This window comes from Microchirus variegatus, assembly GCF_963457635.1.
Source record: "Microchirus variegatus genome assembly, chromosome: 15".
NCBI lineage: Eukaryota > Metazoa > Chordata > Actinopteri > Pleuronectiformes > Soleidae > Microchirus > Microchirus variegatus.
The window spans coordinates 22,086,802-22,114,625 of NC_139816.1; the positions used below are offsets into that span (position 1 = coordinate 22,086,802).

Sequence of the window (27,824 nt, forward strand, 5' to 3'; positions counted from 1 at the left end):
TACAATAGTGAGGTTATAGAGGAGCTATTTCCTGCCATGAGCCTTTTCAGGAGAGAGGTATAAACCTTGTCAGTATTTATTTAATACTGTTTGCATACACACTTTCAGAGGGAACAAGCAAGCATGCTCAGTTCAATGTTTTAGACACGTCCATTCATATATATGTATGTACATGTATTCATTCATTCATTCATTTCAGTATATATATATATATGTATATATATATACATATATATATATATATATATATGTATATATATATATATATATATATATATACAGTACTACTGAGAAGAGGATGAGACTATTGACCTTACATAACTGATCTTATGTCAGCTAACATTGTTACTTCTGGCTGTCCGCAGGATTGACACTGTCACATTCCCTCACACAGAACCACACAACTGCACATCTGACAGAGAGGACCGCAATACTACAGTTCACATACATTATTGGTGGTATATTTATATATACATAGATATATACACTTTTGGTCTATTCAGGTAAGACACTAAAAAACATGCTATTCAGTGTCTCTCACTTTTTTATGAAAGTGCTCTTTAGCCCAGCTTGTCAAGTATTTGAAGCAGAGTACAGTAAAAGATGGGCACACATCCACACACTATTATACACACTCCAGCAACAAAGCAGCCTGGGAGCTGCACACCTGTCAGTCTGTGAAGGTCATCGGATCTTAAAATTAAAATGTATTTTTTATCAGTTGATTTGCATACGTCCTCACCAACAGGCAGGTTTCACCATACAGGGACACTGTTCTGTTTGCATCTTTCTCCCGATTTGCGTGTTTGTGCGTGCAGTGGTGAAGCTAACAGGGCTTGTTGACATTGCACAGCAGCTCAGTGACTTTTATGAGGCGGGCTACTGTGCTCTGCGATTCCTCCTGCAGCCGCTGATTGTTCTGTCGGAGGCTCTGCACCTCGGCCTGCAGCACCACCTTGTCCTCCTTCTCCTGAAAGACATCATCACACAACAAAACAAAAGCCGTCGCTCAGATCGCTGTGGCAGGAACGGGGGGGGGAGCAGCGGTGGCGTTAAGGAAACTAGTGGACACACATAAACACAGAGCTTGGAATAAAACAAGTATAGAGAAGCACATCACATGGCAGTGAGGCAGAACACACAACCCAAAACTGTACAGAAACAATAAGCTGCTGAACTGATTACATGTATGACATTACTTTCTTTCGTTTCTTTCTTGTCATCTTTTGTTTTCTCTACCTGGTGTTGGCTTTTCACGCTTTATATAATGTAGTAAAAAAGTGCTTTAAGGAACTAACCACAAAAGTTATAATGTTCATGTCTCAATAATCAGAAGATTATTTTTCAGGTAACTCTTTCAAGAGGACAGAGTGATTTCTTAGTTCAGTTCTGTAAAACCCAAAATATTATGTTTAAACTAATTAAACGGAGCCATTTTATTAGGAAAATAAACATATGGGCAGTTATAAGTATTGCTGATTCACTGAACTAATCATTAATTATAGGACTGATAAATATATTTTGTCAGAATTCTCTGTGGGCTTTAAGTGATTGATTAGAAATATATTCATTTGATGTATCAAAAGTAAAACATAGGTTTAGATTCAGTCATAATCAATGACTTTTTTATTCGTTGCAAATAAAGAGACATAGAATCTGTAGTTGAATGTAGCTTATGTAGATTTTATGTTAAGAATTAGTTTAGTGAACTCAAATAGATTAAACGAAAGTCTAAATGACACAAATGCTTTTTTATTTTATTTTTATATTTCTTCTGCATTTCAAAAGTTACCGGTTGAGTGGACAAGATAATTGGACAAATTTTGTCCAAGTAAACAAAAAACTGCTCAGAAAATATACTGTACATATTCTCACTCTGGTAACAGAAACTCATCAGTTTAAATTCTTGAATAGTTTAAAATAGTTTAAATACCCTACCTGCTGACTTTCCTGTGTAGCTCACTGAAAACAGAATTGGAGAGAAAAAAAGTCAAAGCACCTTTTGCAAGTCATCCTGCAGCCTCTTCAGCATGGCCTCCAGCTGTGATACCTTCTCCTCTAGATGGCCTGGAGAGTCACTGCAAAAAAAAAGGAGCAGTGACACGTTATCAACAGCTGTTGTCTTTCAAATCTATGCCATCATTATTTGGAGCAAATCTCATGATGCAAACACGTGCGACAAAAGAAAGGAGGAAACAACTATTTTAGATCCAACACACTCACCTTTGTTTTCCTCACTGACTTTATATCTCAAAATAATTCACAGACTATATGAAGTAGAAACATCACACAGATAAGACAAAAACAAGGAGATAATCTTTGTCCCTGAGGTTGTTTGAATTTAGCAAACCCACAAGTCCCTGTCTGCATAATGTCAAATCTATCTCATAAATTATGGTTTTAGATAGTATGTGTTTACAGGGACAATGGAAAAAATCAAACAGATAATCACTCTGCGAATGTAAAATGGTTCCCTCTTCACAAAGAAGAGAAATGCTGCAAAACAGGCATGGGAATGTGTATAAATCTGTCACTTTATAAATCCTGTTTGTAGAAAATAGAAAACAAGGCAATTCCTTTGATATCATCCAATGTTTTCTTAGCCCATTGTAATTCCCAGGTCAACATTTGACTGTTTTTCATATTGCCCCATTGTTCTCCTACATGTTGTCCTAATTCCTTTACCTTACCTGGGCCATATTGTCCGAGGCTCACTTTTTAGGGCCGTGTCTTACACGAAAGACAAATATTTTTCCTCTTTATGTAAAATAGCTTTGTAATTAAGGAGCTGGGGCTTCTAGACACAGGCCAACCCACAGTCATCCAAAACATGGGAAAACCTCAAGAAAAAATATAAGGTGAATCGTGTATTGGGGAGGTCTGACTATGTCAGAACCAGCGTAGCTCACATGCTTTTCTTCCGGTCCGGAGGTTCTTTTATTATTATTATTATTATTATTATTATTATTATTATTATTATTATTATTAACGGGAGCTGGGTACACCTTCTCCCTTTTTTACTACCGGCACGATGCGGAAGCGTTAGATGCATTGCGACAGATGGCAGGAAATTGTTTGCAGTAGGTTCTGTATTCTATCACTAAATTGTCACTTAAGTGTAACTTAAGAGCGCATGGGAAATGATATTTAAATCGTTTGCATGTTTTCCCGTAGAGCCCAGTTCGAGGTTGGTCAGAGTGGTCACTGTGGGGTAGTACCTATGTTCCCCGCTTTGTATGTGACAGGGGAACATAGGACCCTTTTTCAAAAAAAGGTCCTATGTTCCCCGCTTTACCTGAGGAACAACAAACAAAGTAACAGCTTTGGAGGGGTGGAATTGGGATTCAGCCTTAAACTCCTCCACCTGAGGTATGATCTCTCAACTGACCCAGAGGGGGCAAGCCACCTTTTTTCCGGTCGAGAACCATAGCCTCGGACTTAAAGGTGCTGATTCTCATCCCAGCTGCTTCGCACTCGGCTGAAAACCGCTCAGCGCATTCTGGAGTTCCTGGTTCGTAGGAGCCATCAAGACCACATCATCTGCAAAGAGCAGAGATGAAATCCAGTTGCTCCCGAACCAGACCCCCTCCTGCCCCTGGCTGCGCCAAGAAATTCTGTCCGTAAAAATAATGAACAGAACCGGTGACAAAGGACAGCCCTGCCGGAGTCCAACATACATTGGGAACAAGTCTGACTTACTGCCAGCAATGCGAACCAAGCTCCTGCTCCGGTCGTACAGGGACCGCACGGCCCTTAACAAAGGGCCCCCGACCCCATACTCCCGGAGCACCCCCCCACAGAATGCCACGAGGGACACGTTTATTTTAAGAGTACTGGGCCCTTTTGTCTAATTTGTTGAATTTGTTTCAGTTATTTTGCGTCCGTTCATCTGTACTTTCTGTTCAGTGGCTTCAATTATAATTTTGGCTTCCATTGAGTCTGCGCTTTCTCTTTCTGCATGTTGACAACCCTTGACTAGCGCAAACTCCTCATTGAAATAGGGCGGTCTTAACCACTTCTGCGCCTGTAGTAAATTGTGGCCGCAATCTAAGTAGATCACCCGCAAAATGCAAACCAGCAGCAGGCGCAGTCTTTAGGCTAAATTTTAGCCAATTTAGCGCTCTCTATTTGGGATCTTAGTAAATCAGGCCCTTAGTCTATCGCGGGATCTCGCGAATTTGCGTCTGTTCGAGATTATCGTGTGATCTTCCGAGGGGATTGCCGCCGGGCTATATTTAGCTATAATATAGAAGGAATTAAGATATTTTGGATTTCCTCAAAAAAAAAAGGCTGAAAAAGAGGACAAATGGTATGAAGCACTATCTCAATAAACAGAGAAATTAGTGACAGCATTCGAGAAGATGGCTGTAATGTGAATGTGAATTTTTCTTTTTTGAATGGATTATGCTGGTAATTTATTTTGGTTTAAAGAATTATATATTTCAATTATAACATTCATTTTGTACATTTGGATGTATAGTTTATGATTTCCCAGCGACTTTAAATTATTCACTCCAAATAAAAGGCTTTGTGCTGAGATTGTCTTTCATGTACTACAGTCAGGTCCATAAATATTGGGACATCGACACAATTCTCTTCTTTTTGGCTTTATACACCACTACAATGAATTTGAAATGCTATTTCATGGACAGGTGTGGGCTATTCCCTCGTTATGTCATCTTCAAATAAGCAGGTAAAAGTTCTGGAGTTGATTCCAGGAGTGACATTTGCATTTGGAATCTGTTGCTGTTAACTCTCTCACATATAGAAAGTGTTGTAATTCCTACACTGTTCACCTGATTTGGATGTAAATACTAAATTAAATTAAAGCTGAAAGGGTCGATGTCCCAATATTTAAAGACATTATGTATTTCTTTATTTGTTCATCACCAAGGAAACATTCACTCCATTTTTACATTGAAGTGTTGAGGATGTCCTGTTGTTACATCTCCCCTTTTACACCCTCCTGGTTAAAAGCTTTATCCAGTCCACACTTCTGTAGATTTTCACATTCAGACACAGCAGGGAGGAAAAATACAAGGCAACAAAAGAGCTGGGAAAAGTGATGAAATAAGTAAAAGTGTGCCTCTGGCGTTTGCATGTTCTCTGGTTTATTCCCACAGTCCAAAAACACGCAGAGTGTAATTGGACACTCTAAATTAACCATAGGTATGAATGTGAGACTGAATGGTTTATTCGTCTCTGTGTGTTTGCCCTGTGATAGACTGAAAACCAGGTCAAACAAGTCAACCTATGTCATCTGGGACATGAGGGTTGAGGATAAAACAGTAGACAATGAATGAACTGACTGTATGTGTATCAACCCACCTCTCTTTTGAGTCTTTCATCATGCCATCGACCTGGTCAGCTCCTGCGTGCAATGGATCTCCTACTTTGTGGTCTGTGAAGTTTTTGGGAACAATATGGAAATTAGTGAAATTTAAAACAACAGTGTATGTACTCAAAGTAAATGTGAGCGAGGAAAATAGGTACAGTAGGCAGGGTTTTATTGATTGATTAATAATTGCATAATGACCTTTAAACATAATTTAAATCAATTAGGCTCAAGTGATTTTGAAGACCTCAGCCCCGCTGTCCCTAATGAGCTCATGGATGGCAAAAATAAGGCTGTTCTCTGCAGTATCATCATTTGATGTGGTTGAGGCAGGTCATATCAGTTTTCTTATGATGCTGTTTTTTGTAATTATCACAGCTCACTTCAGTCTCATTGTGCTCTATAGACTTCACATTACTATACGATTGCTTTCCACAAAAAAATGCCTTTTGTCAGTCAGTGGTCACTTCAGCACTACGGTGACATCGAACAGCTCCTCAGCTCAGGCTTGCATTGTTTTTACTTCTCAGTACTGTGACCAAGCACAGTTAATGGTTCTGATCACTTCTCCTATGACCTTTCCTCTCTACTTTTCCAATGGTTGTTTAAATATATACTGTACAGTGTATGTGTGTGTGTTATTAGTAACTCGTGTATACAAGTGCCAGTCATAAAAGCTTGCACTGGGGCTTGTTGTTACTGCACAACAATCCTGACAATTTATCCTGCAACCCTACATAATGCAGCTTGAAACATTATCATCAGATTATTAGAATTATTAGTCAAACTGTCTAACATGAATTTAAGATAACAGATCAAAATTCAGGATGAGTAAAAAACACTTCTCACCCTCTCGTGACAAAGCCTCCAGGATGTTGCGGCATGCTGTAGCCAGGTCAGCGATGGATTGCCACTCCTCCTCAGTTGAATCTGTCGTTTCTGAGAGAACTAAGAAAAAGAGGTCAAACTTATCACACTTTCATTTGAAAACACACCTGTGTAGTATATATTTGGGTCATTACAGCAGAACTTCCATCAGATTTACTTTGGTTATGAACAGTAGCAAACAGTGACCACTGGGGGTTGCTACTGCACTAATGCTGGTAAGTTTCAGGGGCTGAGAACACTGGGTCAAGGGGGAAATGTGATGTCGGTTGTACATCTTCTGTATATCATGTCTCACTGAATACTGACTTTGGCTCTGATACCACATTAGACAAAAATATACGTAAAATGTAGTTATTTATTTATATACTTTCGTTGTACAGCAGTGCAATGACAATTAAGGCATTTGATTTGATTTTGGTAAATTCATGGCTGCAAATTTAATACTAATCAGCTAAAAGATTTGAAACAGAGCCCCACCCCTATAAAAATCAGAAGAATGTGATGAGAGGCTGAGCACATCTGCTCTTATGGCTGTTCAATTATGAGTTTCATAGTCTCAGCAGGGGCAAAGCAGATGGTGTAAGAGGGGTTCCTTGATTCAGGGCTGCCTAAAACTCCACCCCTCCCTCCCTCCCTCCCTCCCTCCCACTATCCATCTGTCCCTCTTTTATTCCAGCCCAAGCAGGGGGTGGCAGCGGTGCAGGGCTGATATTGGATTAGTGTACTGAATGGGGGCAGAGTGGATGAAAGAAGAGAGACAAAGGGTAATGCAGTGGGGAGGGAGGAAAATGACAAGAGGGGTAGAGAAGAGAGACAAAAGCAATAATACGAGGCTCAAGTCAGTCAGAGATCATCTGAAAATGTGTGTAATTGTTCAATTTTGGCATAATTAAAGTAGTTGTGCTCTGAAAAAACAGATTTTCTAGAGCGCAAAATAAAACTTTTCTCTGGGAAAATTGTTGTTCTTTGCATAAAAAAGAAAAATAATCCTGACAAGCAAGTTTTTCACTTGCAAAATAATACAATTTCAAGAAAAAATTGTCTTAATAACATTCAATTCAATTCTATGTATTTGAATAGTGCCAATTACAACTAATTCTAAGATTTGATTACCAATAAGCTTAAACAATGATTTGCATGACAGGGTTGGTGCGTGTTCAATTATAACAAATTTGTTAAGGAACATAACACAATTAAGAGATGCAACCCTACAACTCTTTGGGGTCCAATCCTGATGATACCAGTAACACAAACTTGAGTATTAACCAATAGCAATATATGTATGATACAATCATCTAATATCTTTATTAATCTCTAAGCACCATGTTTGTGCTGATGTATTTCCATCTAGCTATAACCAGTTAATTCCAAAACAGCCCCACCAGGAATAAGCCAGATATTCTTACATTTATTTAAAAACAATGAGGTACGCAAATTTTGCTTGGCTAGAATTTCTTAAACTGATTTGTAAATCTAGTCACTTTCAGACTATGGTGTTCTTTAAAACATGAAAAACATTTTTAAAAAAACAAACAAACAAACAAACTTTCAAACACATAATAGAATTCCTAAGTACTGTTTCTTCCACACTTTCCCAAATGTTTCCCAAATTTCTTCAGAGAGGAGAGCAGATTCAAAAAGTAGATGTGTGGTAGTTCTCACTCTCAAAATTCTTCAAAATTTGGATTTCCTGCAAACTATTGTTTTAGCGCATTACTGGTAATTACAGCTTAAAGTAAACTGGAATATTTTATAAAGAAAAAGTTAGAAGGAGATTTTTTATATTGATGACTACATTTATTATTATTTGTGCAAAACTATTTTTTTTTTCTTTTCAGGCAAAACATAATAACACTTTCGCAGAAATTAGACTTAAGTTACTTACTTGAAAATCTATTTCAGTGTAATGCTACAACAAATATTCTTCTCCTATAAAGACGAAATAAACGGCTCACATGACTCAGTAAAAACAACTTTGTGTGTACTTGATTACAGTCTTTACTTAGTGAAGTATTTATGGGTTTTTGAATCATATCGATTTCACATTTTCCCCCAATGTAAAATCCAGTGATTTTGACCAGTACTAATACTGAGCATCATATCGACTCATCCCTTGTCATCACTGTAATGTACTGTATGTTGTGTTCAAGTTGAAAAGCAGATATAAGGCAATACTTACTCTTAGTGATGGAGTTATGAAGACTTAGAGCTCGTGAATTTCGCTCAGCGCGGTCTACACATGACAACCGGGACGAGGAAAAAGCAGAGTAACTTGCTGAAGCTCTGTCATCGCCCAACTCAGCTCCCATGAACTAAAGACAAAAGACAGACACAGAGATGCAAAGGAAGCAACACTGTCAGCGGGGAGGGGAGGAGGAGTGTTGGGGAGAAAGCACTCAGATGTCCTCTCCTTTCATCTCAGTCTGTCACCTGTTCGTCTTCCAGGGAAACCTTGGGTTTGACAGCAAGGATCAGATCAAGTGTGGCGTCTCTCAGCTCCCCGACATTTTCATAGATGTGGTGTTCCACCTCCAGCCCCACATTGTCATACAGATGTCTAGAGAGAGATGATGGGGGTCAAACAAAACAAATATGCTGTTGATCCCTCAAAGCCTGAAATTGTATCACTTGTCTAAGATTTTAACCTGGTTGAAATTTGCTATCAAGCACTCAAAAGTGTCTTTCAAAAATATAATATTGTATACAATTCAGTCCAGTCATTCAGTTTTACTTTATTAAAAAAAAAAAAAATATATATATATATATAATATTAATGTTTGTGAGCAGCTGCCCTCCAACTCACTGCACCCTCCGCTCATTACCATGGGGTCTAGGGTTTTAAGCCACTCTAACCCCCACCCCCCCATCTCTGGAACTCTCTCCCACACGACATCTGTATTGTATTTTTGCTGCTCTTATAATCATGTACTGTAAGGTGACCTTGAGTGCTTTGAAAGGTTTCCCTTAGATTAAACGCATTCTTCTTATTATTATTATTATACTTATTCTTATTGTTATAATATTATTATTATTGTTTTGATAATAATAATTAGGGAGGGAGGGAGTTATCAGTTGGGAGGGGAAGGAGGGGTGAGTGAGCACCTCTGAGGGCGTGATCATTGAGAGAACAGAAAGCGCAAATTGCAGCAGCGGCAGCTTGCTGTGGTATTTCCAGTGGCAGCTTCGAGCTGCAGTCTGCGTGAGACACATGCATTTTAATAAGTTCACACACTCACACGCCATACATGACATTTGTCACTCTGATAAGTAAATGAAACATAAATTAGTAATTCTTTTAGAATCGATGACACAAAGGCAGGTTTCTCTGTGTAGTTCATTCAAACAGCTGTCTTAGCGACCAATCAACCAATCAAAAAATAGTATTCACTGTTGCTGGGCAGAATAGACCCCTTGGCAGCCTACGTCACATGTGCGTCACCTTCTCTCTACTGCACATGTCGGTTGCAGAAAGCATGTCCTGTTGTGCTGTCGGATGCATTAATCGTTTTAACAAACAAGACAAAAGCCTGAAGTTTTACCGGATACCGAGTTGCAGCCCTTTCAAGGCTAACTGGAGACGTCTTTGGTTGCAAGACATCAGGAGGAGCAACTGGAAAGAGCAAATGATAAAAGAAGCAAGAATTTGCTGTGCTCACTCCATATCAGTTAGCAAGTTAACAAGCTAACATGAATTAAGTAATTATTACTATGCATAACAATGTTAAAAAAAAACAATGTTTGAGAGCAACAGCGTAATTAAACTCAGGTTTAATTAATTTAATTTAAAAAAAATTAATAAATAAATAAAAAGCAAGATGGCGGCGCCCTGTACGGCAGCGGCTGCTTCGGCTCCCGGTAACTCAGCCAAAACATCGCTTAATTTGCCATCTAAATCATTGTTTACTACAGAAACTGCTCCGCGTAACAGCGCAAACACTGTATATGACCGTCAGGTTATGCTTAGTTTTATTAAGTACAGTCTTCTCAACACCTTAAATTCAGAGACGCGGATCACTCTACAGAGCCTCGGTCTGCTACGGCAGTCGGACCCAGCGGCCTACAAAGCAGCGGAGTCTCCCACCAGCACATACCGCCCATGGAGACACCGGAGGCGGTGCGGGAGGAAACAGAAGCGCGGTTGTCACGGTGGACTTACAGCTTAGCTAAAAGCTAACCCGTTCTGTTCGCCGCTCCCTTCCATCCTGCTCGCCAACGTACGCTCCCTGGAAAGCCAACTGGACTTTCTGAAGCTGGATTTAACCACAAAAAGGGAAACAAGAAACCGTTGCATCCTCATCTTCACTGAGACGTGGCTAAACACATCTGTCCCTGATGCAGCCATTAGCCTGGATGGGCTAACAACATTCAGAGCCGACAGGAACCACGCTCTCACAGGTAAAACCCGAGGGGGTGGTGTTTGCATCTACACTAATAACAGCTGGTGTAACAACGCTACCCTGGTCTCCAGCCATTGCTCTGTGGACATAGAGTTCATGATTGTAAGATGCAGACCCTTCTAACTGCCTCGGGAATTCACCACTGTTACCATTGTTGCTGTGTACATCCCACCCAGCACAAACACCAAGCAAGTGCTCAGTACCCTCTACAGTGTCATCAGTGCCATGCAAAGCATACACCCGGAGGGCGTTTTCATTGTTGCTGGGGATTTTAACCAGGCCAATATGAAGACTCCCTAAATTCCATCGACATGTGAATTTTGCTACCAGAGGAAAAAACACACTGGACCTTGTCTACACCAACATCAAGAAGACATTCAGAGCAGCCCCACGCCCACACCTCGGCTCCTCAGACCATCTCTCTGTTATGTTAATTCCAGCATACCAGCCCCTGCTCACCAGAGAAAAGCCTGCTGTGAAAAAGGTGAGAGTGTGGCCTGAAGGAGCTATGTCTGCACTGCAGGACTGTTTTGAGCGCACTGAGTGGGACATGTTCAGAGAGGCTGCAACAGACAATCAACACACAGATGTGGGGGAGAATGCTGCAACTGTGACCAGCTACATTCAATGGTGCATGGAGGAGGTCACAGTAACAAAGACAATAGTGACACGGGCCAACCAGAAACCTTGGATGACGAAAGAGGTGCGTACAAGACTGAGCGAGCGTAATGCTGCCTTCAAATCTGGTGATGCGGAGGCTCTCAGAACAGCGAGGGCCCACCTTAACCGAGCCATCAGGGCAGCCAAACGTGCCCACAGTCAGAAGATCCAAGGTTTCTTCCATGACCCCAGCAACACCAGACAACTGTGGCAGGGCATCAAGACTGTCACAGACCATAAAGACACACCCCCTCCCCTGCCGAGATGACATCAACTTCCTCAATGAGCTCAACAACTTCTTTGGAAGCTCTGAACAACAACCCTGCGAGGAAAGTCACCCCCCACCCTGATGAACAGACACTCAGGCTCGAAACCACTGCTGTACGGAGAGCTCTGAGGAAAGTAAATGCACGTAAAGCCTCGGGCCCCAACAACATCCCAGGACGGCTGATCAAGGAGTGCGCTGACCAGCTGGCACACCTGCTCACAGACATTTTTAATGCGTCACTGAACCAGGCTGTCGCCCCCCCGTGCTTCAAGTCCGCCACGATCGTCCCAGTGCCCAAGAAACCAACCATCACATGCCTTAATGACTTTCGCCCCATTGCACTAACAACATCCATCATGAAGTGCTTGCATGAGGTGGTTAAGGACCACATCACCTCCATACTGCCCCCATCATTCGACCCGTTCCAGTTTGCGTACCAGCCAAACCGCTCCATGCCATCTCCACTGCTCTCCACCGGAGCCTGGAGCACCTGGAGGGCAAGAACACCCACGTGCGGATGCTGTTCCTGGACTTCAGCTCAGCATTCAACACGATCATCCCCCAGGAACTGATACACAAACTGGGCCCTCTGGGCCTCAACACCCCCCTGTGCAACTGGCTGCTGGACTTCCTCACAGACAGATCCCAGTCTGTCCGTGTGGGTAACAACACCCCAAGCGTCATCTCCCTGAGCACTGGTTCCCCACAGGGCTGCGTCCCAGGTACAACACCAACCACATCCTGAAATATGCAGACGACACAACGGTTGTTGGCCTCATTCAGGACAACAACGAACTGGCCTACAGAGAAGAAGGCGACATCTGGTGTAGGTTAAACAACCTGCTCCTGAATGTCGAAAAGACAAAAGAGATCATCGTCGACTTCAGAAGAGCCCGACCCAGTAACACACCACTCCTCATCAATGACACAGCGGTGGAGGTCGTCAGCAGCACCAAGTTCCTGGGGGTGCACATTACAGACAACCTCAGCTGGACACTTCACACCACCTCCCTGGTGAAGAAAGCCCAGCAGCGCCTGCACTTCCTGCGACGGATGAGAAGAGTGTCTCTCCCCCTTCCCATACTCTCCACCTTCTACAGAGGAACCATCGAGAGCCTGCTGACCAGCGGCATCTCCATCTGGTCTGGGAGCTGCAAGGCCTCAGACTGGAAGTCTCTGCAGTGTGTGGTGAGGACAGTGGAGAAGATCATTGGGACTCCACTCCCACCCATCCAGGACATTGCTCACACACGCTGCCTAACTAGAGCTCACCAAATCCAGCCACCCCCACAACGGACTGTTATCCCTCCTGGCATCTGGCAGGAGGTTCCGCAGCATCCGCTGCAAAACAGAAAGACTAAAAAATAGCTACTTCACACTGGCTATCAGACTGCTAAACTCCAAATAACCCCCCCCCCCCACACACACACACACACACACACACTCTGTGCAATATTTTAACTGTTTTTCCTCCATTTTCATATTGTTTAAATTTCTTTTTCTTTTTCATATGCACCTTAAACCAATGTTTCTTATCTTTTGCACTACTTATACAGACTGCACTACTTTTGTATATATCTAAATATATTTATTCACAAAAACGTATGTATATACTGTTGTTTACAAACACAATGCTGCCTCTTATTTTATTTTCTTTACCGGTTGCCAAGCAACGACATTTCGTTGCCAGTTTTTCACTGTTGTGTTCTCTGTGCAATGACAATAAAAGGAAGTCTAAGTCACTCTAAGTCTAGGTTAAAGGGGCACTGTGCAGTATTTATGGGTTCATATGACCAGAAATCCACTTTTGTATACATATTATGTGCTCCTGCATTGTCTAGTCGCTGTATAATATTCTTTGTTTCCTTTTCGTAGTGTTTCAAAAAGTCATGTAAAATAACATGGTCGCAGGCCGCTACTGCCTTGCCACGACGCCACTTCGTCTCATTATTAATCCACTCACCGGCACCTAAAGCATATGTGTCATCAAGCTGTAGCCCCTCGAGGATAACATCTCCTTTTTTTGCCGTCTGAATTTGTACATGAGAGCCGACTAACTTCACGACAGCACTGCTAGATAACACTGAGTGGTGCCCTTCTGCAACCACGCTGCCCGCGCATCCACAATGTTTGTAAACAACCAAGAGCCCTATAGACACACTGTGCTCTTGTTCACAGCTTTTATTTTGAAAAGTAAAACCGGATGTTTTATTTTCCTACTTCCTCTCCCGCTCGTGCTTAATTCCACTGAATTTATGCGGCTCTGCAGTGGCATCCGCCTGAAATAAAAGTGTTGCGTACACACGCCGACCCCACTGTTTGGCTTCTCCAGTGCAAATCCTCATTACACATCTAATAATACTCTAATGGAGGGACACTAAGGGCTAGAAAATAAACCACAACATAAATTAATTAAAAATTTTAATAGTAATTGTCATAAAAAGAAAAATCATGTGGACCCATAAATAAAATGAATAATCAATATTGCACAAATGCATTTTCATTTACAACTTCAAGACTGCTCATTCTGTGACTTAATTAAAATGATAAAGAAAATGACATTTAAGATTTCATTTTCAAAACATCTTCCAGCAAAAAGGACAACAAAATCCAATTTGAAATGTCAAATCTGAAAATTAAAATGCATTAACAGGAATGCTTTTTCATTTTAATTTTTGACTTATAAATAAAATTAATAATCAATATTCCAAACTGTATTTTCATTTTCAACTTGAAGACTGCTTATACTGTGCCTTAATTAAAAGAAAAAGCAAATAAATGCTTTTTCGTTTTCATGTGCCCTGCAAAAAGTCTCATAATTCAAAATGAGTTAGCAATACAGAGCAACGCAAGATAGTGACGTCACTGGCCGCTCCCCTTGTTCTTCCAAGCGTGCTGAGTATAGATAAAGTAGAGATGTCTTATGGCGGAGTGTCCAACGACAGTATTGGCCAGTAGCGCGGACGAAACATCTACCCTTTACATATCTATAGTGCTGAGTAGGTACTATCTGTGACGTCGCCAGACTCCCGGTGACTGATTGACCAGCGTGACGTCACAAGAAGAGACGTCCCACACAACTGTAGATCAGTTAAAACTACGTAACAATCCCAAAAACGTGGGTTAATTTCCAACAATTATTGGGGGAAACGTCTAAAATCTCAATAAGGAGTCTGGTGTGTTTAGGGACAGCACCGCTGATTGTGACCGGCTGCATAGACGCTGCAGCTGTGTGTGGTTGTGTCACACGGAGTCTGCGCTCCGGATAAAGCCCAATTTATACTCCTGCGTAAAGTGCTCTGCGTTACGCAGAGCCCTCTGCGTCGACACAGAGCCTGTCGGATAGCCTCTGCGCCGTCACCGACTGCACTAAATATTTTTTAAGTGTCCGTCACTCCGTCAAGGGATAACGGAGACGGCAAGAGCTGCGATTGGTCCTCAGGACAGGCCGAGCTAAGCTGCTCTGTGCTGGCTCTAGTGTTGTGTCGGTCATAAGTCATTCTTTCGAAACAACGCATTACGCAGTCGGAGAAGTATAATGTGGCCTTAACTCCTACACAAGAATCAAGCCAAACAACGCAGTAATGTAGATCAGTTAAAACTACTTTAACAATCCTAAAACCGTAGGTTAATCTCCGACAATTACCAGGGAAATGTCTGGCATCTCAATATTTAACAGAGAATTCTGGTCTGTGATGGTCCTCCACTTGTTTGTGTGGGTGTGTAGAAGAGCCAGAAGACGTCACTATCCTATGTGGCTCCTTATTGCGAACTCATTTTGAATTATGAGACACTTTTTGCAGGGCAAACATGAAAACGAAAAAGCCTTTCTCTGTTTGCTTTGTCTTTTAATTAAGTCACAGAATGAGCAGTCTTGAAGTTGAAAATGAAAATGCAGTTTGGAACTTTTGATTATTAATTTTATTTATGAGTTAAAAAATGCAGCTGCATTTTGACAATGAAAAAGCATTTCATCCAATGCATTTTAATTTTAAAATTATACATTTCAAATTGGAATTTGTTACCTTTTTGCTGGAGGATGTTTTGGAAATTATATCTTAAATGCAATTTTCTTTATCATTTTAATTAAGTCACAGAATGAGCAGTCTCGAAGTTGAAAATTAAAATGCATTTTGAAATATTGATTATTCATTTCTTTTATGCAGCTACATTTTGAAAATGAAAAAGCATTTCTGTTAATGCATTCTGCAGCAAGAAGGCCCGAGTTCCTGGGTTCAAACCCTGGATGGAACAACTTTGAGCCCCTGTTGGAACAAGAGCCTTTCTGCAAGGAGTTTGCATGTTCTCGCCGTGTGCGTCGGTTCTCTGACTTCCTCCCACAGTTCGAGAAAACATGCGATGAATGGATTTATGAATGATTGTGGTGGTCCGAGGGACAGTTTGGTGCACATTGGCAGCCACGCTTCTGTCAGTCTGCTCCAGAGCAGCTCACCACCACCAGTGAGAATGTGTTAATTAATAATGGCTAATTTGTAAAACGCTTTGGTTGTCTAGAAAAGCGCTCTAGAAATGTAATGAATAATAATATGACAAATTATATTTTTCTCAAAAATGAGCGCAACGTCGGAGACAACAATTGGTTCCTCACACTTCATTTCGGGCCCTAATTAGGCCCTGAGTTGGTTCAAAGGAATATCGATTTTGATGCATTTTTAGTATTTCTGCTAAGGAAGATTCAATTTAATAATCTTAGCCTATAAAGATATATAATGATTTTCACTCTGATTTTTTTCCCTGTGTTTACCCTGTTTCGTAAAAACAAAAACAAAAAAAATACAAGAATAATTTGAACCAGAAAAAAACATTTATTTTGATGTACATTGAATGACGATTTATCAGTGCAATGGCAATGGTTTGTGGAAAGGGCCAGTGGACACCAATTTGTTCTCCTTCTGCAGGGGTTGGTGCTGCTTGGTGACAACCTTCAAAAAAAAAAAAAAAAACTTAAAGAAGCAGCAACACTTAAAACAATATATATAAAAAATATCCAAGTATTCTTTCTCATGATACACATATTTTTTATTTTATCCCATAAATTCTAATTTGCAACAACAAAAAACCATACATATATTTTAGACAACAACATCAGAGTAACAATAAATAAATGTGTGCGTAATTGATGTGATATGCCTACCTCAAGGTTATCAACACCTCCTTTGCATCTGTTGTATGTATGAGGGTCTTTTTCTTCCTTTCAACGCTTATTTCTGGAGTGGTGCATTCTTGCCTCCTCTGGGAATGTAAGAGACCAGTGTGCATGTCTTCATAAAAGCATCATCCATTTCACTCTCACCTTCAGATCAGTCTTCAGATGAGTTGGAGTTGGACTACAGCTAGTCTGTTACTACTTCTGAGACCTCATCTGTGTCAGCCACTGCTCATACTTTTAACCATGGCTACAGTGCACCTGCGTACTAGAACCACCTAATCAAGACTGTTGCCCTCTAAGCAAAAAGTATTATGGAGTTGGACATAAAAGACACACACAAACATATACCATTATCCAACATGTGTAGTGGCACACACATCATTTCAGTAGCAAGAAATGTGTGCAGAAAACAGTGAAACGGCTGCATGCTTTGAATGGGAAAAAAGTAGTGTCACCTGGTGGACAAATATACACATTTTAAATTTTGAAACAGGAAATCTTGACATAAAGAAATCCATTACTTTATGTTAAGATACATTTGGGATCAAAAATAGTATTTTCAATGGTTTTCAATTGAGCGTTTTTTGTCAAATTCTAACAAATTAGTTTTTTGGTTTTTTTTAAACTAGCAATGTTAAGCAATCAATGTTGCTGCCAATCATTGACCAATCTTAGGGCCTAATAATAACAATAACCAAATACTCCTTCAATTGTATTTTATGGAAATTATTGTAATTTAGATTTGTAAAATATTCTAGGTCATAATGTTCTGATCTTGATCCAGGTGTTGTCCACATATATGAACCAGTGGCTAGGTGCAGTTCTTTTGAAAGAAGCCAAGGCTCCGCTTTCCACCATTTCCATGAAGAGGCTGGCCATCCTGTTTCTGCCTGTAGAAATCATCATTATCTTGAAAGTAGACGGTGGTCAGGCAGAGGTCAAACAGGGAGCACAGTATTTGCTGCTTCTGCGGTTGGGAATGCTTGACTTTGCAGTTTTTGATGTGGTGTGGTGTGTTGCCAACGAGAGTTGCTAAAATTGTGGCTAAATGTTTTGAGGAGTTGTATGTGATTAAGCTTGTACTGCTGATGTGGGGCTCCTTCATTGGATACTTTGGGAAGTCTGTAGATGTGAGGAATGGAATCCCCAGTGTACAGTCAATAGTGAAACTGGTGATCATTGCATCCTTGTAAACGTCTAACTCTGCAACACTCCAAATGACAACATTCAAGGCAAAAACAGAAATTGGTTTATGCAGATCAATATAATGAGTAATGAACTAAACTTCACATTGGAGAAACTAAAAATAACCAGTGCATAAATGCAAATCCACTTACATCTGAAGGACAAAGACCAATCTTTTGATGATGAGAACACACATTCTGGCCAGGGGAGACAGATGGTTTGAATGAGGAGTGAAAGAAACCACCTACGTGAACCTATCAGAATCCGACAATGAAGTCCTGAGTTCTCTTCAGTCTCACACAGATCTCAACAGATGTGAACTCCAACACTCACACAGCAGCAGACTGTGTGTCTCAGTTGACCCTAATACCCCTAATTTACACTTCCAGTCATCCACTATGACTGAAAATGTACTCAAATCACAATCTTAGGTGAAACTAACAATCGGATACTGGGTCACGAGGTGAATGCAACTCTCTCGACAGGTTTCCAGGCTTCAGAGGCTAAATACCTGATTTTTCCACCAGTTAGTCAGAATTTTTTTACACACACACACACACACACTAGTGATTTGTAAAGCAGTTGTTTTCAGTGTCAGTTAATTAAAAACATGTCCTTCCATGACTGGAGCATGGAGCACAGACTCCGTCTGACACAATCTTTGAACTGAAAACAGCGGCAGGGTATGTGATGCTGGATGCGGACGAGACTCCTCTGTTAAATATTGAGATTTTTTTTTTTTTTTTTAAATATTGACATTTCCCTGGTAGTTGTTGGAGATTAATCCATGTTTTTAGGATTGCTAACGGATCTACAGTTCGGTACTGTTCGGCTTGATCCTTGGAACACTCCGGAGCGCAGACTAAGTCTGATACAGTCACATACAGCGGCAGGGTTGCAGCCTCGCCACTCACTGGACAGCACAGCTGATTATGTGCTGTCTACTAATCAGCGGTGCAGTCCCTAAACACACCAGACTCCCCTATTAAATGTTGAGGTTTTAGACATTTCCCGTACGCATCTTATGGAAACATGCCATAATATTGTGATTATGTGTATTGTGAGTACATGTTCAGTGATAGTGGATGAGGTTATTTGGTGTTGTTTGTATGACACAAGGACTTTCCCTGATTCTGTAACACTTAAATGAATCCAGCAACACTCACCCATCACACATATCCCTGAAGGATGGCTGTCTCTCCAAAGAGAAGCTGCGTGTCAGCTGCGAGGCACTGGCCTCCTTGCTATGATTGGCTGGTGGGTCTTGGAGAGAAGTGGCTCGTAACAGAGGTAAACTGGGTGGTGTCAGGAACAAGTCGTGACCTCTGTCAATTTTTCCTTTATCACACGACAGCTCCTCCCCCTCCTCAGCCTCAACTTTCCCCTCCGTTATGTCTGCTTCACTGACTCTTCCCACGTTCCACTTGTCCTCCTTCACATCGTCCTGCTCTTCATCCTCGTCTTCTTCCCTCTCGTCCAGCACCCAAGCCTCTCCTGACTGATCTTCACCAGGCTTACACTCTGCGTCCTTGATGGCTTTCTGGTACAGCTCGGAGAAACTTCTGCTCAATATAAAACAACATCACACTCAGTCAGAAAAAAAAAATCACATTTGTGGCCCGCCACGGCCAAAGGGGGTGCAAGTCGGCCCAGCACAAAACGAGTAAAACATTACTTTTTTACTTTTTTATTTCAAAATTAGGGATTTTTTTTTTTTCAAAATTGTTCAACTTGAAGTTTGTAAGAAGCCACTACATGCTTCAAATCACAGTATTGTGGGTCTTAAAACCTTTTAAAAACAGAGCCAAACTGTGTTTATGGCTCTGTGTGTGTGTGTGGGTGTGTGTGTGAGAGAGAGGGAGAGTGAGAGTGTGTGTGTATGTGTTCACCCTTGAATGAAGATAAGGAATACGATAAGGAAAACCAGAGAATAACTAAACTGTGGCTGTACTTCTTAACAAAGACAGAGACAGACACAGATCTCACTTCTGCTATATGAGTGGACTCGTTAGCATTTTAAGCTAGCAATCTTTATGCTAACATGTTAGCATGGAAGAAAAGAAAGACATTTTCTTTCTTCCACCCAGCTTCTTAATTCAGTGATTGACTAAGTAATGCATTCATCAATAAGTTAAAAACAAAGGAAACAAATGGAGAAGAAAAGGGATATATTTGTCTATGTTTCTATTATGTTTCTTTGTAACCACAGATGCTTCACTTCATATCACTCATGATTACATCTTTTTTTTCTTTTTAGTCACCCTTCATTGGGGCTACTCACTGTCTGCCCAAGGGCCATTTCTCTTTGTCTCACTTTGCGTCTAGTTTCCCAACTCTCTCTCTCTCTTTGCTGCAGCCGCACTCACCTGCGAGGCTTGCCATTCTCGTCCGGTGGTATAACAGTGATGTGGATCTTGTGCGCTGTGCGCAGCAGCCTGGTCCTCTCCTCAGGACTCAGGTGAACCAGCGAGTGACGACACAGCCGCACCACACGAGCCCACAGCTGTAAGCCTCCACTCTCAGCATAGCAGAACCGCTGCAGCTCTGTCACAAAGCCCTCCTCGTTCATCAGGAACCCGGGCTGACCGACCCCATCACGCAGTGGTGTGACCTCCAGCGCTTCACAGCCTCGCGTAACCAGCTGTGGATTTGTGTAAATGTTGAATGATTTGGAAATTCAAAAAACACTCACACAATCACACAATTTCCAATCAGGCCACAATCACCCACCTCTAGCCTCTGCACCACCTCACGTATATCCTCCACCTGGCTCTCCATCACACTGATAGACACAGACTCCCCACGCTCATAGTAGACATCCAAACAAGGCCCCCCCTCTGTAGGCTCTGTCACTGCTTTCCAGCCAATAACATCTCTGCAGGAGCAGTTAAACACCACCCTGCGTGTGCACCTCTCTATCAGCACCACTGATTCTGCAGAAACCCCGAGCAGACAGGGGAGCTTGAGTTCTCCTGCTTCCACTTCATCTCTGCTGGATACCATCACAGCCCACACCAGTGCCCCGGCACTGTGCAACTCTGCACCTTTTGCCCCCTTCAGCTTGTCTTTACGCTTCCCTCCCAGTGAGAGCAGAGGGAATTTGGTGGAGGAGTCGATGGGTGTTGTAGTCACATAGTTTTCAGCCAGGTCCTTCAGGTACTCCTGTCGTGTGCGGGTGGCCATAGAGCGGAACTTCTCTGACTTTTCTGCTGCATTTTCAGCGTTCACTGCCTTTGCCAGGAGGAAATCTCTGAAGGCAGGTGAGCGAGGGAATCGCGCGCCCTTGGGGAATAAGGGGCCAAATAATGGCATGTCTTTAGAGCGTGTCACAGCCACCCTGGGACAGAGAGACAAAAGAAGAAGGATGATAATCACCTTATAGAAGAATAATGATAATAAAAAGTAAGAGACAGTTAAAGAGGAAACATTCATTCCATGTCTACTTTCAGTGATTCAATGATTAGGTAGCAACGGAACAGTTTTCCCACGGTGCGGTTTTAGGGCCACGGTAACGGTACGGTTTCGATATCTTAATATAAAACTACTCAGACTAGCAAAGGCAATATTGCATTGTAAAAATAATTAAAAGCACAGATATAATCCAACCACAAACTTTATTTAAACAATGGTGCATTATCAAATCAAATTAAACAGCAAACATAAAACCACACAAATTAAAAATAGTGCTATCCAATAAAAAAGAAACTACAAATACACCATGCTGCTCCAAGTGAAAGAGACGGGTGTTGATGACGTAAATGAGAGGCTTGCACTGGGTGGCGCTGTAGAGTGAGTGTCTGTTGAATATCTAACTTCAAACCAACTTCACTGCGCTGCATAACAGATGCTTGCACACCATGGTTTGTTGACATTTATTTTCTAATTCTCATCGTAGTCGACGCTGAATCCTAAATGATCTCACACAGCGGACTTAAACGAAGACCATGCCGCTTCAAACTTCAAACCAACAGGGTGTACCGAACGGTTCGGTAAAATACCGAATACCGTTGCATCCCTAGTAATGATACTCAGATTTGTGTTTTCTCCTGTTTTGTCCCATTAAACCTACACATTCAAAAATGAATCAGTATATGCAGTCACACATTATGTTTAATTTGCAGGCTTATATTACATGATACAAGTGCAGTTAAAGTGTGGGGAGAGTGGTTCTTTCCATTACAAAAACTACTGCAGTGCCCGTAGGAAGTATGTATTCCTATAGTGGGAGCTGAAGAAGATTTTTCAGTTAGGGTAATGCATGATAAGGAACGTAAAGGCGAACAGAACACAAACACTGTGCAACCTCATTAGGCACAACGTAATGGTGAATGGACACCGACTTTGTCCTGTCAGTATAAGACCATGTTCTGCGGTGAACCGTGTGAAAATGTCTCACCCACTGTGAGGACAGCCTCTTCACTCCCACCTCCCCACTCCAGACAGCGCAGCTTCTGCTGATGAGCCGCTGCCTGCCTGGTGTAGCGTGATAAATCAGCAAAAGTGCAGCATGATAAATCAGCGAAAATTAAAATTCCTCCTGGGAGCCACACTTTCTCCAACAGGTGGAATAGCCTGAGTGTTGTGACTGCTGAACAGGTGTAATAAAGTATCTGCTGAGACTCTTCCAGCCAAACACTCTCTAGGAGGTCGAACTTGTTATTTTCTATTGAGATTCACAGTATTTAATTCATGTTTCCTCCAAAATGTGACTATTAGTATCCTTTCCGATTTTTGTTTATAGGCACAATCTTTAATACATCCTTTTCAAACACTTTTTGGCTCTCTGGAATCAAACTATTGATATGATTGTACCTGAAGAAATCGATAAAAATCAGTATTGTTTAAGCCATGTACCACAAAACTGTTCACCAACCCCTGGTTAAAGAAAGTACAATAAGAAGTGAGCCCCCGATTAGCCCATCCTTTATAGCTGACGTCCAATTTGTTTGGGATAATGTCGAGATCATGTGAGCACCATCTCAGAATCTTTATTTCTTCAAGCAGACCATTTTTCTAAATAGTTTTTAGCCATGAGTAGCCACACCCATTGATCCATTTTTTGCTTGATTCCATTTGCTATCCTTGCCCGAGACATTCTCTCTTCTATATAATTTTCCATCTCGTATGGTAATCAGAGTTGCACCAACAAAACAAAATCCTCAGTTGGGCTGAGATATAGCAGTCGTTGAAGCATGGGAGTGCAAGTCCTCCTTTATCCTTCGCTAATTGCAGAGATTTAAAATGTATCCATGTTTTTTTTTTCTTGCCAAATGTGTTGATATTCATGACTGAACAGTGATAAGGGGCGTGAGAAAAACCCTGCAATAACCAATGAGAGCTGGTTGACTGGGAATCGCATGTTGCATACTTTTGTTTCGAACCATAACTTGTACAAGCCAAGTTTATTCTGTCTTCCCGGCCAAGACTTCAGCCACTTTTATTTTGTATTTCTCAGTTTTCTTTCACAGTCTCTCCCCATGTCTGTTATATTATGAAGTCATGTTAAATCACACAAGTTTCTGTGAGATCCCAAATCTGTGAGATCCCAAATCCCTGGGATGCACTGTCACTTCCCAGGGTATTAAGACTGCAGTCAGTTGGTCTCACCAACCACACGCGTTGTGTGATTTGTGTTTGCGTTGTGAGTTAATGTTTTCGTGTTTTCTGCTTTTGTGTTTGTGTTGTGTGATTCAGTTTTGAGTTAATGTTTTTGTGTTTTTGATTTGCGTTTGTGTTTTTTGATTTGCGTTTGTGTTTTTGATTGTGTTTCAGACTTTCAACTACTTATTCTACTCAATCAGGAGAGTGTTTTGTTTTTGCTACAGGTATTTTCCTCCACTTGTCTCCCCAAAATCTGTAGGCTTTGACACAGAGAGAGAACAGCTGCTCTATTACTGTTTTGTGTGCACATGCCTTCAGTGGGATTTTTACTTCAGCACCAGAATAACTTCCTTAGAAGAGAGTTTGACAATGAACACAATAAAGCCAATGGCAACATCAACAAAGACTCAGAGAGAGGGAGATTGTCTCTGGTCATCTGGGGAAACCTGAAGCTTGGGTATTTCTTGTGATTCTAGAATTCTACTACAGCTTCAATTCATTGATCAAAAAAAGGTTTCATTGAAAGCCTGGGTATTTTGCACAGTGAAACAGATGGGATCAACTCACCTGTAATAGGTGTTGTCTGTGCAGGGCTCATGAACCTGGACAATGATGAAGACATGTTGGAAATGGGAGCGGATAGACTTTGGAGTGAAAGGCAAAGCACCAGGCTCCTGGAAAACGATGGTCACTATGTCGTTTCCAATGTGTCGCTTCCTCAGCAACTGACCGACAAACAAAGTTTTAATTAAACGAGCAGGTTCATGTCATGGCAAAACAAAACACAGAGTAGAATAAGCCACATATATCTGGAACAGTTTGCAATTTGCTTTAAATATTAAGAATCTACCAAAAAGGTTGCTATCATTATATACCTATCCAGCTTTATGTGCATACCACTTGTTCCCGCTTGTTCTTTAGTTTGGGAGCAACTGCTGAGAAAACTTGCGTTGTGTGTATGTGTTGATTCAGATAGCTACATTAAATATTGATTGCTGTGATTATTTATTGCATTTAAATGTGCCTGGAACTGTGGAAACCTGCCTGCGAGGTTTTGGTGACGTGTGTGCCGCACTATGCACGAGAGTAGACCAGGTTGGACTCGTTAAGGAAAAACGGGGAACATATGACCTTTTTTTTTTTTTTAAAGGGTCGCATGAACATAGGACCCGCAAAAATAAGCACCACAGTCAGTTTTAAGTTTCGTAAATCACTGCCCGTGCTAAAATAACATATTTACATTTTTACTCCACCCAGCATATGCATTAAGTCAAGACCGCTAAATGGATTGCAAGAGCTACTTTGCCTGTCTGAGAGGCGCAATCGTTGTTGTGCCCTGTTAGTAGATCAATGCACATTTGTGTGCAATCCAGGTAACGGTTTTGTCAAGAAAAATACAAGGGCACAACAAAAAAATCATGTCATGTCTCTGTTCTGTTGGGGTTTATTTTACCTGTTGTGTGTTATTGGCTGTATAGGGCAGCATTGTGGACACATGAAACATAATTTCATAATCCTGGTAGCGCGTGTAGAGGGAGTGTGTCCCAGTTGAGTCCGCTGCACAAGCACAAGACACACAAAAACACAAAGAGACAGAGAGGTAGAGATTTAGAAAAAAAATCAGTTAACGTCTGTGAATGAAAACAGTGTCACCCTTTTCTCCTCTCTGCTGCTGCTGCAGCTCAGCAATAGGAAAACAGCTTGGTGATTATCAGCAGTCACATTACTCCAATAGGTTGTGGATGTAGTGCGTGTTTTCAGCTCACTCTTGTTGTCCAGCTGAGCTCTGTATTTCTCCCAGCCCTTCAGCCGCACCCGCTCCCCAAGTAGATCCAGGAACTCCTCAAATGCAGGCCCAGAGCTCTCATTGTTGTACATGTCTTCCTCTGAGCTCTGACCAGCCCGGCAGTACATAACCCCGACTTTTCTCTGGAAATTCAGCTGCATCAGTAGAGAAAGATGTAAAGCATTTGTTTTAAATATGCATATATATCCTATCCTATACTAATTATGTTACTATTATTATTAGAGACTATTTATATAAACATGGTTGGTTCATAATCAGATATTTTAAGTTGCAGCTCAAAAAGCACATTGATATGGTAAAATGTTACATACCCACACAGCAGACCTTATATTACTGACCCTGTCATTCACCCCCAAGCACTAGTTGTTTTTGCTTTTCTGAACTAGTTCACTTCAGCTAGAAACCTTCTGTCTGACACATGCACAAGTCTCTAGTGTCAAATGCTTAACTAACCCCCTGTTCGTCCAGCTTCAGCAAAGTGTCCCGGACCTTGGGGGAGTTCGAAGCCAAGCGAAGACAGTGCAGGTTCAGTTCAGGCATGATGAACTCCAGCAATCTCTTGGGAGACAAGCCCCTGGGGGTGGTGTGACGAGCTGCAGAGGGCACGGACTCCTCCAGGATCGAGCCTCGCAAAGTCTTCATCTTAAGAGTTCACATTCATCACATCCAGTAAAATCAGTGTTAAACAGAGAAAATCTGAGGAGAGCTTTGAGAGGAGAGAAGTGCAGCCTTACTTCTGTAGTACGAAAGATGATCCTGTAATTGTATTGAGCTCCACTTGACCCTTCTTTCTCCTCTCGACGGAAACTGATGGCCACTGGACCAAGACGATCGTCCATACCAAAGAAATTCTGGTGTTCTATGATGAAAGTATGGTCACATAAAAACAATTGTGAATATAAATAAATAAGTTGCAACCTCCTTGTTGCAAAAACCTTGTGCATTCCCAGTAATAAGGTTCTGTGTGAAAGTTTGGAGAGTTTTAACAAAACAAAGCATTTTGAATAGAGAGCAATTTGCTCAGTTTAACTGGTAAATTCCAGACAAAAGATAGAAAAGACATCACTGTCCACACACCTCTTGCAAGTCATTCTTGCAGTATTACTAATTAGATGAGAAGTCAGAGGATATATTGTATGTAGCTTGGTGAAGGTTTAAAGCGATTTTTTTTTGACACATTGTATTTCCACTTTGTCAAACTGCACATAAAGTAGTTTTTATCATAATCATTATTCTCTCTGTGACATAGAATGACAAGACACATACCTTTCATGTAGAAATATTTGCGATAGTAATGAGCTCCCAGATCTGCATGCTCAATAAAGTAGTTGCTCTTGCCCTGTTGTTGAATGTGACTTTCTCTGGGCTCCTCTAGGACTGACACAGCATCATTTGGGGTCCGTAGGCTTGACCAGAGTCCTCGCCGCCCCTGCGATCGACATAAGCCAACCTGCTCTTCTCCCCCAGTCTCATTGCGAAAGTGGGGACAGCTGAGCAGGAGCTCATTATCATTGCCATCACCTTCATCCAACAGCAGTGACTGCTCAGGGTCATCTGCATTTCCCCCGTTGCCTCCCCCACCCTGTGCAGGTGAGGATGGGGTGGTCTGGGAGGGGCGCAGCTGGGAGGCTGCTGAAGCCCCTGAGGTGATATTCTTTTTCCGCCCAATACTGTCTCTGTTGGTGGCTGCCTCTGTGAGGTCAAACAAAATGCTTTGAACATCATAATGGGCAAAGTTCCTCACCCATGCCCCACCTCCAATTTGGTCATAAGGACCAGGTTGAGGAATCTGGGAGGGCCCAGGTTTACTCTTTTTACTTAGACCTTCTGGCTTTGGAGGCTTGACTGGTTTTGGGGAGTCTCCTGTGGAAACAGACAGACCCCGAAAGAATCCATCTGGCTCTGGAGGATTTCCCTGCAGTCCTAAAAGCAGGAACGGGTCTTTGAAGCGGATGGCATTTGGACTCAAGGGCCCTTGGTCATCTGTGCTTGGCTCCTGGGCTTGAGTTTGTCTCTCCAGTGAGGACAGGCTGCCATATTCCCTGTGTAGCAGCACACTTGAGTCACCCTGAGCCCCCACACCTGCCTTTTCTCCAACCACACGATTTGATTTACCCCCTGCTTTACCAGAAGAGTCCACGTCTCCCAAGGTTACATCACTATTACTTCTCTGCATGATATGGCCCCTGCCCACTGACCTCAGATTCAGTCCCACACGGCTCGGAGTGAGGCTGTCACCATCGACTCCATCACCATCCCTCCTGGGAGGCCATTCCACAACACCTGCTTCCCGTTTGGGGTCAAAGCTGACAGGGGCAATTGGAGGCCGCACATTCTGACGACGAAACTTGCGGATGAAGAGGTCATCTGACTGCATGGTGCCTTGCAAACCAAGTCCAGTACAACAGTATGCTCTTGACTCTGGTGCTGTGCTTCCAGCACTCCCAGTTAAGTGTCTGTCTTGGTCTCTGTGGTGCTGGTGTGAAACAGAAGCATAGTGGACAAAGATGAAA

The 27,824-nt window shown here is 41.9% G+C and overlaps 1 protein-coding gene across 1 annotated transcript; it reads right to left on the reverse strand.

Moving 5' to 3' along the window:
- Nucleotides 1-826: 826 nt before the first annotated feature.
- sipa1 (signal-induced proliferation-associated 1) lies at nt 827-27,688 on the reverse strand (the record flags this gene model as incomplete). Its single annotated transcript, XM_083901696.1, has 15 exons — nt 827-970; nt 2,000-2,078; nt 5,329-5,401; nt 6,185-6,283; nt 8,403-8,535; nt 8,654-8,780; nt 19,070-19,465; nt 20,270-20,544; nt 20,634-21,240; nt 24,072-24,229; nt 24,958-25,061; nt 25,271-25,445; nt 25,765-25,953; nt 26,046-26,170; nt 26,578-27,688. The coding sequence occupies 15 exons, from the start codon at nt 27,686-27,688 to the stop codon at nt 827-829; spliced, it is 3,795 nt and encodes a 1,264-aa protein (XP_083757822.1).
- Nucleotides 27,689-27,824: the final 136 nt, after the last annotated feature.